The sequence below is a fragment of the Dendrobates tinctorius genome, unplaced genomic scaffold, assembly GCF_039654945.1.
Source record: "Dendrobates tinctorius isolate UK_male_01 unplaced genomic scaffold, ASM3965494v1 ptg000090l, whole genome shotgun sequence".
NCBI classification, from domain to species: domain Eukaryota; kingdom Metazoa; phylum Chordata; class Amphibia; order Anura; family Dendrobatidae; genus Dendrobates; species Dendrobates tinctorius.
Genome location: NW_027361758.1, coordinates 3,750,260 through 3,764,046, shown reverse-complemented (window position 1 = coordinate 3,764,046; position 13,787 = coordinate 3,750,260). Strand labels below are relative to the sequence as shown.

At 43.9% G+C, this 13,787-nt stretch overlaps 1 protein-coding gene across 2 annotated transcripts in view; it reads left to right on the top strand.

Moving 5' to 3' along the window:
* Positions 1-11,350, top strand: part of VPS33A (VPS33A core subunit of CORVET and HOPS complexes) — a 42,979-nt gene extending 31,629 nt beyond the window's left edge. For both annotated transcript variants that reach the window (XM_073586012.1, XM_073586013.1), the window contains exons 9-13: positions 4,448-4,515; positions 4,944-5,081; positions 5,604-5,741; positions 7,940-8,108; positions 10,710-11,350. In XM_073586012.1, coding sequence (XP_073442113.1) covers positions 4,448-4,515; positions 4,944-5,081; positions 5,604-5,741; positions 7,940-8,108; positions 10,710-10,903 — 707 coding nt within the window. In that variant the 3' untranslated portion in view covers positions 10,904-11,350. The remainder of the gene's footprint in view (positions 1-4,447; positions 4,516-4,943; positions 5,082-5,603; positions 5,742-7,939; positions 8,109-10,709) is intronic.
* Positions 11,351-13,787: the final 2,437 nt, after the last annotated feature.

Genomic DNA, 13,787 nt, shown 5'->3' with positions numbered 1-13,787 from the left:
AGTATTTCCAATTTAATTTTTGCTTGTTTTTTCCCCCAAATCAATTCTCTAAAAATGGTATTAATTTTGTAAAAATTTTTCTTGGGAATCCAAACCGGGGCATTATGGAGGACGTACATCAACTGAGGCATCAGAATCATTTTAATTAGATTTGTCCTCCCCACTATTGATAGTACTAGCTTACACCACGCTGTCATCTTAACTTTAAATTTAACTAGTAATGGGTCCAAGTTTAGTTCGAGAAATCTAAATATAGGCATAGATACCCATATTCCGAGGTATTTAAATTCCTTAACTACTTTCAAGTGTCTAACTACCCCCCCCCACATCTTGATCTCCCAGCTCTCTATCAATCCCCATGATACATGACTTGTCCCAATTAATTCTCAATCCGGAAAAGTATCCAAATTTCCCTATAAGGCCCATGACCTCAGTCAGTGCTTCTCCGCCGTCTTTTAAGAAAAGGAGTATATCATCCGCGTATAGGGCGATCTTTTCCTCCAATTCCCCATATCTAAAGCCTTGTATTTCTTTGGAATTACGAATTTTTATCGCTAACGGTTCCATCGCTACAGCAAACAATAACGGTGACAATGGACATCCCTGACGAGTTCCTCTGAACAACCCAAATGCCTCTGAAGTCTCCCCATTAATCCTAATATATCCTTTCGGGTCTACATACAGTAACTTAACCCAGGAGATAAATCTATGCCCAAATCCCATACATTTCAGTACTGCCCATAAATACTTCCACTCTACCCTATCAAATGCCTTTCGTGCATCCAGTGAGACCACCACCCTTTCCCCCCTATTATCTGCTGGAATTTGAATATTTAAAAAAAGTCTTCGCAGATTAATGGCGGTGGATCTATTTTGAAAGAACCCTGATTTGGTCTGGATGTATCAATTTGGGGACAACTCTAGACATTCTTATCGCCAACATTTTGGCTAGTATTTTAACGTCTGATGTCAATAACGAGATTGGTCTATAGGATTCTACGGATGAGGCATTCTTCCCTTCCTTAGGAATCACCACGATTACAGCCTCCCTCATAGATCCTGGCAATACCCCTTTCTCTACTGCCACCTCAAGTACATGCTTAAGTTTGGGTGCTACAATTTCTATTAATTCTTTGTACACTTCTCCTGGGATCCCGTCAGATCCAGGTGACCTGTCATTTGTTAATGATAGGATAGCCTTCTCTACCTCTTCCACAGTAAATAATTCTTCCAAGTTTTGTTTATCAATATCATCTAACTTAGGTAGCTCTATCTCTTGTAAATATCTATCCATCTCCAGATCCGAGGCCCTCAATTCCGAGGTATACAGTTCAACATAATATTCCTTAAAACACTCCAATATCCCGGTGGTATCCTTATGGACTGCCCCATCTTTAGTGACAATTTCATATATTTGTGAGGGTTTTTTCTGTGCTGCAGTAATCACTGATAATAAATGTCCCACCTTTTCCCCCTCTTCATAGAACAATGCTTTTTGGAATGCCCTTTTCTTATCTATCCCTTGTAGGTATAACTTATTTACTTCCTCTTGTGCTTCTTTTAATGCGTTTTGGGTGTCGGCATTGGGTCTAACTATCATTTCTTCCTCTGCCCTGCTAAGCCTATCTGCTGCCTCCTGATTTACTTGCCTCGTTCGTGTCTTCTGTCTCGAGATATCTCGTATGAATAATCCCCGCAAGTAAGCTTTCATGGTATCCCATACAATAAGTGGATCCGCAGTACCTTCGTTTAACGGAAAAAACTCACCAATATCATTTTTAATAGTTCCCATGTTTAAACATTTGAGCCATTCCGGGTGAATTTTCCCCCCTGCTCTCTTCCCTTTTCCCCATTCCCACTCTCAGACTAACCACAACCGCCCTGTGATCGGAGATAAGTCTCTGTAAGTATTCCACCGTCCCAACCATTCTGTCCATGCCCCTATTACCCAATGCTAAGTCTATTCGTGATAAAGTGTGATACGAAGTCGAATAACACGAAAAGCATTTCTTCCCCTCATTGCGTACTCTCCATAAATCTATCATATCCATTTCGCTAACATATATCCCAAATGGAGTCATCTTGTTTTTCCTAGGGCAATTACCCCCATTACCCGCCCGGTCCCAAAACTCATTCATAACATTATTAACGTCTCCTAATATTAGCACTGGATAATCCCCTCTCCCTCCAATCCACTCAAAAATCTCCTGCAGTTTCTTTTTCGAATATGGGGGTGGAATATAGAGGGCCACCACAATCATGCATATTCCAGAAATTCGACAGTGCAGAGACACAAACTGTCCATCCTTATCTACGCAAGAATCAATTTCTTCATAATGAGTATGAGAGTGTATCAGTACAGATACTCCCCTTGCGTAAGCTGAATACATAGAGTGATAGGCCCGAGTGATCCATTTTTTCCCCTCCAACCAGTTTTCCTTTCCTTTAATCAAATGGGTTTCCAATAAACATGTAATAGCTGGACTATGCCTCCTAATTTCTGCCATAACTGCCGCTCTTTTATTTGGATCAGTCACTCCCCGTATGTTCCAACTTAGAATTTTTGCATCACCACTCATTATGTCCTAAAAATATAAAATATAGCCGAGCTCCTGTGGTCACTATATTGTATTGCAGTATATGAACTACCCCATAACAAGGCCCCCCCCCTCCCCTCTGTCCCAATCTAGCTGATTCTCTCTTTCCAACGAGAGAGGATACAGCCAGCCCCCAGTTATTGCAGACCCATATAAAGCCACTGAGTCTCCTTCCTCTGGCGTCCATCACTCCCACCATCAAAAACAAGAATGCTCATCAATACTAATCAGGCCGCATAACATTTTCTAACAAGGATATTGCAAGAATCATCAAAAATGCCCGGGGATCAATACCCCTAAAAATAGTTCTGAAAAAACCAGGTACCTCAGGGCACCACATCAAAAAGAAAAAAGGATATATGTCCGAGAGTCACTACTTCATCCGTCTCCGTCTCTCTCTGCTCCCAACTTGGAACGATTGTTCTCCATCCATTTGACGGCTTCCTCTGGGGTCGGGAAGAACTGAACAGATCCCCACGCTGCTACTCTCAGTTTGGCAGGATACATCATAGAATACTTCACTCCCAGCGCTCTCATTCCTCTCTTGACCTCGCCAAATTTCATCCGCATTTTCTGGACCTCTGCTGAATCGTCCGGATATATTTCAATACGGCTTCCATTAAACGTGAGGTCCTGCAGCCTCCTGGCTTCCCGGAGGATAGTCTCTCTGTCCCTGCAATTTAGTATCCTGGCCAGCATAGTACGGGGAGGACTACCCGGTGGGAGGGGTCGTAGGGGGACACGGTGTGCTCTCTCCACTGCGAACACCCTGGAGAGCGTATCTCTGCCGATCTTGGATAAAATCCATTGCTCAATAAAGTCATGGGATCACTGCCCTCTGCTTTTTCCGGAAAACCCACAAATCTAAGGTTGTTCCTCCTTGATCTATTTTCTAAATCGTCCTGTTTTAAGTGCACTGCTGATATCTTTTGAGCATGCTGGGACTGAGTTCTCTGCATTTTGTTTACAGAATCCTCAGTGGTGCTCACCCTCTCTTCCACAGCACCCATCCTAGTATCTGTCTTGTTCAGTGCCTCCTTAATGCCAGTGATTTCTTCTTTGATCTTATCAACCCGGCTATTCAATCTAGTCAGTGTCTTTTTGCAAAACGACACCACCATAAAGACATCTTTCAGGGTTGGCTCTCTCTCAGGGGTCTCATCATCGGCTCCACTGTCTTCCTCCTCAGACATACATTCAGGGGCAGCGACTTCCCCTCCCCCTCTTCTCCTGTTATCAGCGTCTCCTGTGGCTTCATCGCTCACCCCTTCCCCCTCCAGCACAGTACCTTCTCCGGTGTCCCCCTCCTCCTCCCTTGCAAAGCGCTGCAACTTCTGGAGGATTTGTGACCGTTTATCATAGCTCTCAGACTGTCTCCGCGCCTCCTCCACTTTCCCGGCGCCATCTTGTGCAGTCACGCTGCCGTCCTCCCCGATATCTTTCTGCCTCCTCCTTCCCATCTCAGCGCTTCTCTGTACTCCCGGCGTCTCCTCCCGACTCTTAAGCACTTACTGTGCCGATAGATGTGCCCAGATCAGTGCTAAAGCGGCCTGATGAAGGATATTACATAAAGCTGATGGCAGAGCTCCTTTGCCTAGCGTCTGCTCACATCAGCGCTAGGCCACGAAATTGTGTCCATTTCTGATGTACATGTTACATCTGCTGAGACTTGTTCACGCTGTGTACGTGATCACTTATCTTTAACAGAAAACAACCCAATCAACCTGACTCTAGCTATTGCCATCTTTTTCGCTGCTCTAACATGCTTCAAATGTGACTCAACTTTACTTCTACATGTTGTTCAATGCCATTTACTATATGCATTGTTATGTTTCTTTGTTTCTTTTTAGGTTCGGAACCCTTTTTTGATAATTTGACCGTGGAGCAAGAATTTATGTCTGGGTTTGACACCGATAAGGTTGGTACTCCAATTACTATCATTTTTACCCCCCCCCCCCCCTTCCCCCTCGGCACTGTGGTCATCTGTGGAATAATTTACCACGCAATTTTGCTGTCCTCTATGGCTTTCTGTATATTGCATTAAAATGGTACTACAACTGCAATATGCGTTCTTCTGTGCATTACTATCATATTCAGGATTTGTGTCACTGATCCTAAATGCGGTTCTGTGCATGGAGCCGAACACTGTTTCATTATTGGTATTAAATGACAAAAATATATATGTATATATTGAATTAAATGGATGGCATATGCCAGTCCTTTTATCGACTGGGTTAGCTGATGTGATGTATTTTGTGTCTTCTGCTGATAACCAGTGCATTCCTGGATGTCATGGTGTTGTGTAACGTTTGTATCAGTTGCTCATTGCCCTTTTATTTCTATCAGATTAATCCGTACATAGAAGATTGCATAGCGAAAAAGGATCCGTTAATAAAGATCCTTAGACTGGTGTGCCTTCAGTCCATATGCAACACAGGTCTAAAGCAAAAAGTGCTGGACTTCTACAAGAAAGAGATCTTACAGGTAAACTTTCACGTTAACCCGTAGAATATTCTATCTTATACTATAAATGCTTGAAGAAATACATTAAATGTGAAGTTTAATGGCCTATTGTAAATGACATGCATCCCATCCTGCTGGAAACAATCGAATTGTGAGAAGAGCCTCTTTGTGTCAGCTTATTAGCTTGGCATGGCTGTCAACTATCCTGGCAATTATGACTGTCGGTAAACGATTGATGGCAAAACTGTCTCACCTTTCTTGTATAGCAGCACTAAACATGGCTCCTTCTCTCTGTCATTAGCCATAGTTCACACTTTCTATTTTCATGCTCAAAGCTGAGATTGGATCCAGAAAAGAGAAGGTTCATTCAGTCATGCTCCTCCGATGAGGACTCGTAACGTGGGTGCTTTTACCATCTACTGGGACATCATCACTGACCAAAAAGAGTTGATGTATTTTGTTCATTAAAGTAATATTTACTGAAGTTGTTTTTTTTCTTGCACTTCTTTCAGCGTAGTATACAATGTACTGTTTGCCTTTCAGACCTATGGTTATGAGCACATACTGACGCTGCACAATCTGGAAAAAGCTGGGCTTTTAAAGGCACAACTGGGCAGTAGAAATAATTACCCAACCATCAGGAAGACCCTGCGCCTCTGGATGGACGATGTTAACGAACAGGTAAATGCCATTAAAATAATATTTTGACCAAATTTGGAAAAAGATCCATACAGCATGATTAGGTTAATATTTAATGTATTCAGAACCAGGCCATCATGGATACCAGACTTCTCGATTACTGGAGGATGCATATGTCTCACTCTTTGCTGCAGCTTCGTAAATCTAATTACAGGCCGGCTTCTCCGGGTCTTCCCTTTCCCTTCGTTACATGTGTTTCAGCTTTGCTATCTACCTTGGTGTGGAACCTTGAGTAAATGTGTGCGCCTTTAGAAGGCTGCTGTTGCTGACTCTATTATCGTCAAGGGGTTTTCCTGGCTGGAAAGGCTGCAATATGATGAATAGTGACTGCGTGTAATGTGCACATTGTCACAATGCCCTTTTGATCACCTGCTTTTGTTGTGGCTACGAGGGCATTGAGGGAAGTGGCTGATATTCAAGTCAACACATAATCGCAAGTATCAAAATCTCATGCCTGCTGTCACATAATCACCCATTTGCAATACAAATACAGGAAATCGTGACCGTGTGCACACTGCTAACTACAACAACATTAAGTAACTGCAGATTTTTTTTCACAGCCCAGAAAATGCCATTTATCCTTTACTACTTTTATTTTTTTTTGTCCCTTCAAGTGCTTTATTAGAATGTCTCACTCATCTCCCCCTCTCTGTCAGATTCAGTCAAAGTACCAATCATTGCATTACACACGTGGTCAAAATTGTTGCTACCACTCGTTAAATGGCAGAAAAACCCACAATGGTCACAGAAATAACTTGAATCTGACAAAAGTAATAAATCAAAAAAATCTATGAAAATGAACAAATGAAATTCAGACATTGCTTTTTAACCATGCTTCCACAGAATTTAAAAATAATAAATAAATAACTGTTGAAATGGGCCTGGACAGAAATGATGGTACCCCTGAAAATGTGACAAAAGGGACATTTTAAATTAAGGCGTGTCCACTAATTAGCATCACAGGTGTCAACAATCTTGGAATCAGTAAGTGGGCCTGTATAGAGGGCTACAGATACACACCATGTCACCAAACAGCACAGTGAGTATCACACGCAACATGGACCAAAGGAAGCGAAGGAAAGAGTTGTCTCAGGAGATTAGAAAGAAAATTATAGACAAACATGTTAAAGGTCAAAATTATAAGACCATCTATAAGCAGCTTGATGTTCCTGTGACTACAGTTGCACATAATATTCGTTAATTTAAGATCCATGTAGCCAACTTCCCTGGACGGGGCCACAGGAGGAAAATTGATGACAAATCAAAGAGACGGATAATACAATACTAATGGTAACAAAAGAGCCCAGAAAAACTTCTAAACAGATTAAAGGTGAACTTCAAGCTCAAGGAACATCAGTAGCAGATCGCACCATCCGTCGTATGAGCCAAAGTGGACTTCATGTGAGGCGACCAAGGAGGACACTATTGTCGAAAAAAAAAATCATAAAAAATCCAGACTGGAATTTGCCAAACTACAGGATGACAAGCCACAAAGCTTCTGGAAGAATGTCTAATGGACAGATGAGACAAAAATTGAACTTTTTGGCAAAGCACATCAGCTCTGTGTTCAGATGGAAAAAATGAAGTATATCAAGAAAAGAACACTGTCCCTACTGTGAAACATGGAGGAGGCTTTATGTTCTGGGGCTGCTTTGCTTCATCTGGCACAGGGTGACCCAAAACACAGAGCTAAAAACACCCAAGAATGGCTGAGGAAAACATTGGACTATTCTGAAGTGGCTTTCTATGAGCCCTGACCTAAATCCTATTGAGCATCTTTGGAAAGAGCTGAAGCATGCCGTCTGGAAAAGGCAACTTTCAAACATGAGACAACTGGAGCAGTTTGCTCTTGAGGAGTGGGCCAAAATACCTGTTGAGAGGTGCAGAAGGCTCATTAACGGTTACAGGAATCCTTTCTGTCCAGGCCTATTTCATGAGTTATACTTTTAAAAAGTTCTGTGGCAGCATGGTTGACTTTCATTTGTTCATTCTCATCATAGATTTTTTATTTATTACTTTTGTCAGATTCAAGTTATTTCTGTGACCATTGTGGGTTTTTCTGTCATTAAACGAGGGGTACCAACAATTTTGACCACGTGTGTATTTTGTATAAAGTGTTATAGAAAGTGAAGATCTCTAATGTTTTGCCCTCATTGCTTTTGTCCACTTTTTACACCTAGAATCCTAATGACATCTCCTATGTGTACAGTGGCTATGCTCCGCTTAGTGTGCGCCTGGCTCAGGTTCTGGTACGTCCAGGTTGGAGAAGCATTGAGGAGGTTCTTAAAATCCTTCCCGGTCCTCAGTTTGAAGAGCGTCAGGCCCTACCAGCTGGTCTTATGAAAAAACGTAAGTACCATTTTATACATTCATTACAAAAGTCCAGCATTGCGCTTTCAGCAACTTTTCTTTCTTCATTTCCTTCCCTGTTCTTTCCCCCTCCAAAAATAAGCACATCTAGTCAAGCTATTTAAGACTGGTTAACAGCTCTGATAGCTTGAGTTTGGTATGGAGTTTCCATTTCCTTTACTTCACACCAGCAATTTGCATATTTTACAGGTCATTTATTTTTATATTTTTTTGTTTTTAACCCCTTCCTTACATTTGACGTACTATTCCGTCCATGTGACCTGGGACTTAAGTCCCATGGACGGAATAGTATGTCTAACACGCTCACGGGGTGAGTGCCGCTGATCGCGGGTGGGTGTCAGCTGATTATCACAGCTGACACTTGGCACTCTGCCAGGGGCGGTCACGGACCGCCCCCGACACATTAACCCCTGACGCACTGTGATCAAACATTATCGCAGTTTACCTGGGTCACGGAAGAATCAAACAGAGAGGGGGCTCCCTGCGTGCTTCCCTGGACCCTCAGAACAGCGCGATATGATCGGGCTGTTCCGAGTGCCACCTTGCAGGCCCCCCGGATCCAATATGTCCGCGGGGGCCTTCAGGGTCCTGCAGGGAGGCAGTTTTCTCAGTGCCAGCTGAGAGCAGGCATTGAGAAAGCCTCCTCAGTGCCTATCCAATCGCTGCAAAGTGTCAGATCAGCGATCTGACAATATATAGTGATGTCCCAAACTGGGACAATAATAATAATAATGTAAAAAAAAATCGTGTAAAAATTTAACAAAAAATCCTAAATTTAAAATCCCTAATTCTTCTTTTTTTTTTTTTTGTAAATACACATTTAGTATTGCCGTGTCCGTAATGACCCACCCTATAAAACTTTCCCACTGGTTAACCCCTTTAGTGAACCCCTTTAAAAAAAAGGCAAAAAAAACCCCAATGCTTTATCATACCGCCGCACAAAAAGTGCAATAACACGCGATCAAAAAGACTGATATAAACGTGGTACCGCTGAAAATGTCATCTTGTCCCGCAAAACAACGAGCCTCCTTACAGCATCAGCAAAAAAACAAAAAAGCTATAGCTCGCAGAATAAAGCGATGCAAAAATAATTTTTACCGTATAAATCCGCAAAAACTTAAAAAAAGATACAAATGAGGTATCACTGTAATCGTACTGGCCTGAAGAATAAAATCGCTTTATCAATTTTACCACACGCGGAACGGTATAAAGGCCACCCTCCACCCCCCCCCCCCCCCCCAAAAAAAAAAAGAAATTGATGAAATGCTGGTTTTTGTTCAGCCTGCGTCCCATAAATCAGAGTAAAAGCTATCAAAAAATGTCCTGTGCTCAAAAATGGTACCAATAAAAACATTGACTCCTCTCACAAAAAATAAGACCTCACATGACTCTGTGGGTCAAAATATGGAAAAATTATGGCTCTCAAAATGTGGTGATGCAAAAACTATTTTTACATTAAAAAGTGTTTTAGCATGTGACATCTGCCAAACCTAAAAAACCCGCCATAAATAGTAAATCAAACCCCCCTTTATTACCCCCTTAGTTAGGGAAAAATAATAAAATTAAAAAAAAATTATTTCCATTTCCCCGTTAGGGCTAGGGGTGTGTTGGAGGTAGAATTGGAAGATTTCCACTGTTTAGGCACATCAGGGGCTCTCCAAACACAACATGGCGCCTGATCTCAATTCCAGCCAATTCTGCGTTGAAAAAGTCAAGCGGCGCTCCTTCCCTTCCGAGCTCTGCCATGCGCCCAAACAGTGGTTTACCCCCACATATAGGGTGTCAGCGTACTCAGTACAAATTGCACAACAACTTTTGGGGTCTAATTTCTCCTGTTACCCTTGGGAAAATTAAAAAAAAAAAAAAATTGGGGACTAAAATATGTTTTGTGGAAAAAATGATTTTTTTTTTTTATTTTCACGCCTGGGCGTTATAAACTTTTGTGAAGTACTTGGGGGTTTAAAGTGCTCACCACACTTCTAGATAAGTTCCTTGGGGGGGGGGTCTAGTTTCCAAAATGGTGTCACTGTTCAGGCACATCAGGGGTTCTCCAAACGCGATATGGCACCGATCTCAATTCAAGCCAATTTTGCGTCAAACGGCGCTCCTTCCCTTCCGAGCTCTGCCATGCGTCTAAACAGTGGTTTACCCCCACATTTGGGGTATTAGCGTACTCAGGATAAATTGCACAATATCTTTTGGGGTCCTGTTTTCCTTGGGAAAATAAAAATTGGGGGTGAATAGATCATTTTTGTGGAAAAAATGATTATTTCACGGCTATACGTTATAAACTTTATGTGAATCCCTTGGGGGTTCAAAGTTCTCACCACACATCTAGATAAGTTCCTTGGGGGGTCTGGTTTCCAAAATGGGGGGGGGGGGTGTACGTACCCGTGGTGCAGCTTGACTTGACTGCTAATGGAGAGCATGTGAAAAATAGACCTGACCTGAAAATAAAAAAGATGCAAACGTCAGTTTGGAACAATAAGAAAGCCCTAAAGGCTTAATATTTGTGAACTCCTCCCATGGTTTGCATGTATTCACTACAACCTTTTTTTTTGTCATTTTATAATTTTTCAGGTCAACAAGGGGAGAACAAAGTGATGCTGATCTTTTTCCTTGGTGGAGTTACTTTTGCAGAAATTGCCGCCTTGCGTTTCCTTTCTCAGCTAGAGGATGGGGGGACAGAATACATAATTGCCACCACCAAACTGATCAATGGCACTACATGGATTAAATCTCTAATGGAAAAGCTTGATCCACCACCATTTTAAGTTGAATTCCCATTATTTGAGAATTGCACTAATGCATTCCACTCTGGAAGAAGTTGCTAAAATTTTGGAACTGGCTCCAAATTATCATGCAAAGGTTTCCGTAAGTGGTAGTAACCGTAGTAGAAGTGGATTACGTACAACACTGCACCTTGAGTAATTCTGTGCTGTAAATTGCCAAGAACGTCTCTACAGCTCAGAAGATTCAGACAGAGATATAATTTTCCTTCTGCTTGTTCTCAGTCTCAAAGGAAAGAGCTTTTGGTGAACATTCTCCCTATATAACATGGAAAGCCCTGTGTTGTTGTTTTTTTTTTTTTGTTGGTTTTTTTTTTTTTTACACTTGTGGTAAAGACTAAAGCCAGTCCTGTGGTTTCTTGCAGTTCCCTACACTGGTTTACTTTAACATAATGTATAAATTAATTTTAAATAAACCCTATTACAGTTTAAGCCTTGAGAACAATGTAATTTTAAAAGTATCTGATTATATAATTTTTTTTCTTTCAGCAGTTTTTCCCCCCTTTGTTGGATTGTGATTACCCACCCCTCCTAAGGTCTGTTCTAGAGTAGGTGGGCCGTATTTGTGATTTTCTTACACCCTCCAGACATTTTCTGTGCAAGCGTTTATTCAACTAGCTGGGAGATCTGATTCTATATCCCCCAGCCTCAATTCTTTGATCACATATTTGAAATGAGTCATCAGCGAATAACTCTCCTCAAACTGGCGCACAGAGCGCTGTATGGATTATATTTCACAGCCACTGGCGCACAGGGAGCCTCTGCCGACCTTTGCTATATGATCTCTTGGTGAACAGCTATTAGGGATGACTGGCTTCACGTTGTGCAAAAATGTTCACTTTTCAAGCATTTTTACATGAGAATTCTGGCATAAAAGGTTTGATGAATTGGGCCCATTGTGTTAGACCTTCTTCACACCAGTTTTACTCTGTCGCCTAATTGGGGGACACAGAACCTTGGGTGTTATGCTGCTGTCCACTAGGAGGCGACACTATGCATAATCTGAAAAAGATTAACTTTGGCTCCTCCTCTGCATTATACACCCCTGGACGGCGTCAGCCTTCTCCAGTTTTTGCTTAGTGTCGCAAGGAGGCACACCTTTTTTCTTCCGTTTTTTTCCTTTTTTTCACGGAAATACAGATGAAGAAAAGTGGGTCTCCAGCGAGACTCCCGGCATGGCTCCCTCCTCGGTCCCCTATTAGGGGTACCCGGTTGAGGTCGAGGTGGTTTTTTCCCCATGTCGCTCCCTCCCCAGTCCCTCGGGTCCTGGTTCGAGGTCGAGACCCCCCTCCTTCCCCAACCCCTTTAAGGGGTCTGGGTTGAGGTTGAGGCGAGGATGAAGACCCCCTGACGGTGACAGACGCACCCTCCCTAATCCCCCGCAGGGGGTATTAGGTTGAGACGCCTCAGGTAGGGTCGGAGATCAGGCAGCATTCCGCAGCTTCCAGGGACCCCAGGCCGGCTGAGGGATCCTGTGGGGGCCGGGGGAGGGTGCGGACTGGATGGCACAGCAGAAACAGGGCTTTTGCTGCGTCCCTGTCTCTGCAGCAGCAGCGGCTCCATAGCCCTTCAGGGGCCCCCCATACAAAAACCGCTACCCCCACCGCTATCCAGTCGACCGTTCTGGGGGGGTCTGGTACAAATCCGCCCCCCCCCCCCCCCCCCGGACTACCGCGCCGCTCTGGAGCCCTCCTGGGCATCAGGCTTCAAATTTAGACCGCGGCTTCGGCCTAACTGAAGCCGCCGCCTTTTCCCCGCCCCCCGGATGACCAAAATGACACACTGGAGTGTCATAGAAGGGGCGGATTGAGGCAGAAAGGGGGCGTTTTTACACAGCCAGCGCGCCCTTTTCAGCTCTCCGCCCCCTCCTCCCTCTCCTCAGAGTCCCGGTGGCCATTTTTTCTGGATGAGATCCAGGAGAGAAGCATCACAGCGGTCTCCGGGGGGGCACAGAACTGGGATCTGTCGGCGCTGGACCTAGGGGCACACCGGTGGGGTAAGCTCACAGCTGGGTTTTCATTACTCAGCTGTGAATCTATACTTCCTATAAGGCTCTCTGTGGGTTCCCTCTGCGTAGCCACCCCTGTACGATCCCTTATAGCCAGCCTCTGTGCACTATGCCGGGCTCAAGGAAGAGAACCAGGCAGGAATGTTTCTATGCATTCTGCACAGCCTGCAAAGCCACGCTCCCTAGTGGCAGCACGTATCCGCACTGCCGGGACTGCATCCAGAACTCTGGGTCAGAACCCCAGGGAGTCCCTACTGACGCTTCAGTGTCACAGGCCACGCCGGAATGGGCAACTCAGATGTCTCAGTCTATGTCACAGTCCATAGACAACCTAACTGCTACATTGCTGCAAGCTCTGCAGAGTCGGGCCCCGGCTATGGACGGTACACAGCAAACGGACAGCTTGTCTCAGGAACATGCTGCTTCCGACTCTCAGACGTAAGCGGACTCACAGGTCTCGATCACCTGAGTCGCACTATAGCACAAGGTCGTCCCCCTCTAGGGAGAGACGGCGTCATTCCAGGTCTCCTGGGCAGTCCCCTGCCACAGACAGACAGTGCAATTTACCACAGGGATCCCCCACCACAGAAGACCCCCGCCCCAGGTCGCCCTCCAGGGATCACCTTAGCGAGGCACAGGATTCGGACGGCATCTGTGACTCCGACTCAGATAATGAAACGGTCAGGTCCGTGGTACCTTCTCCCCCTAGCAATACAGCGCTAGTTGAGGACATAATTTCTTCTATTCATCGGGTGCTAAAAATTCCAGAGTCGCCCCCGGAAGTCCCAAAACATAGGATTTGCTTCGAAAATGTTCAAAAACCACCTAAGGTCTTCCCTAATCACAATGAGTTTGAGAAAA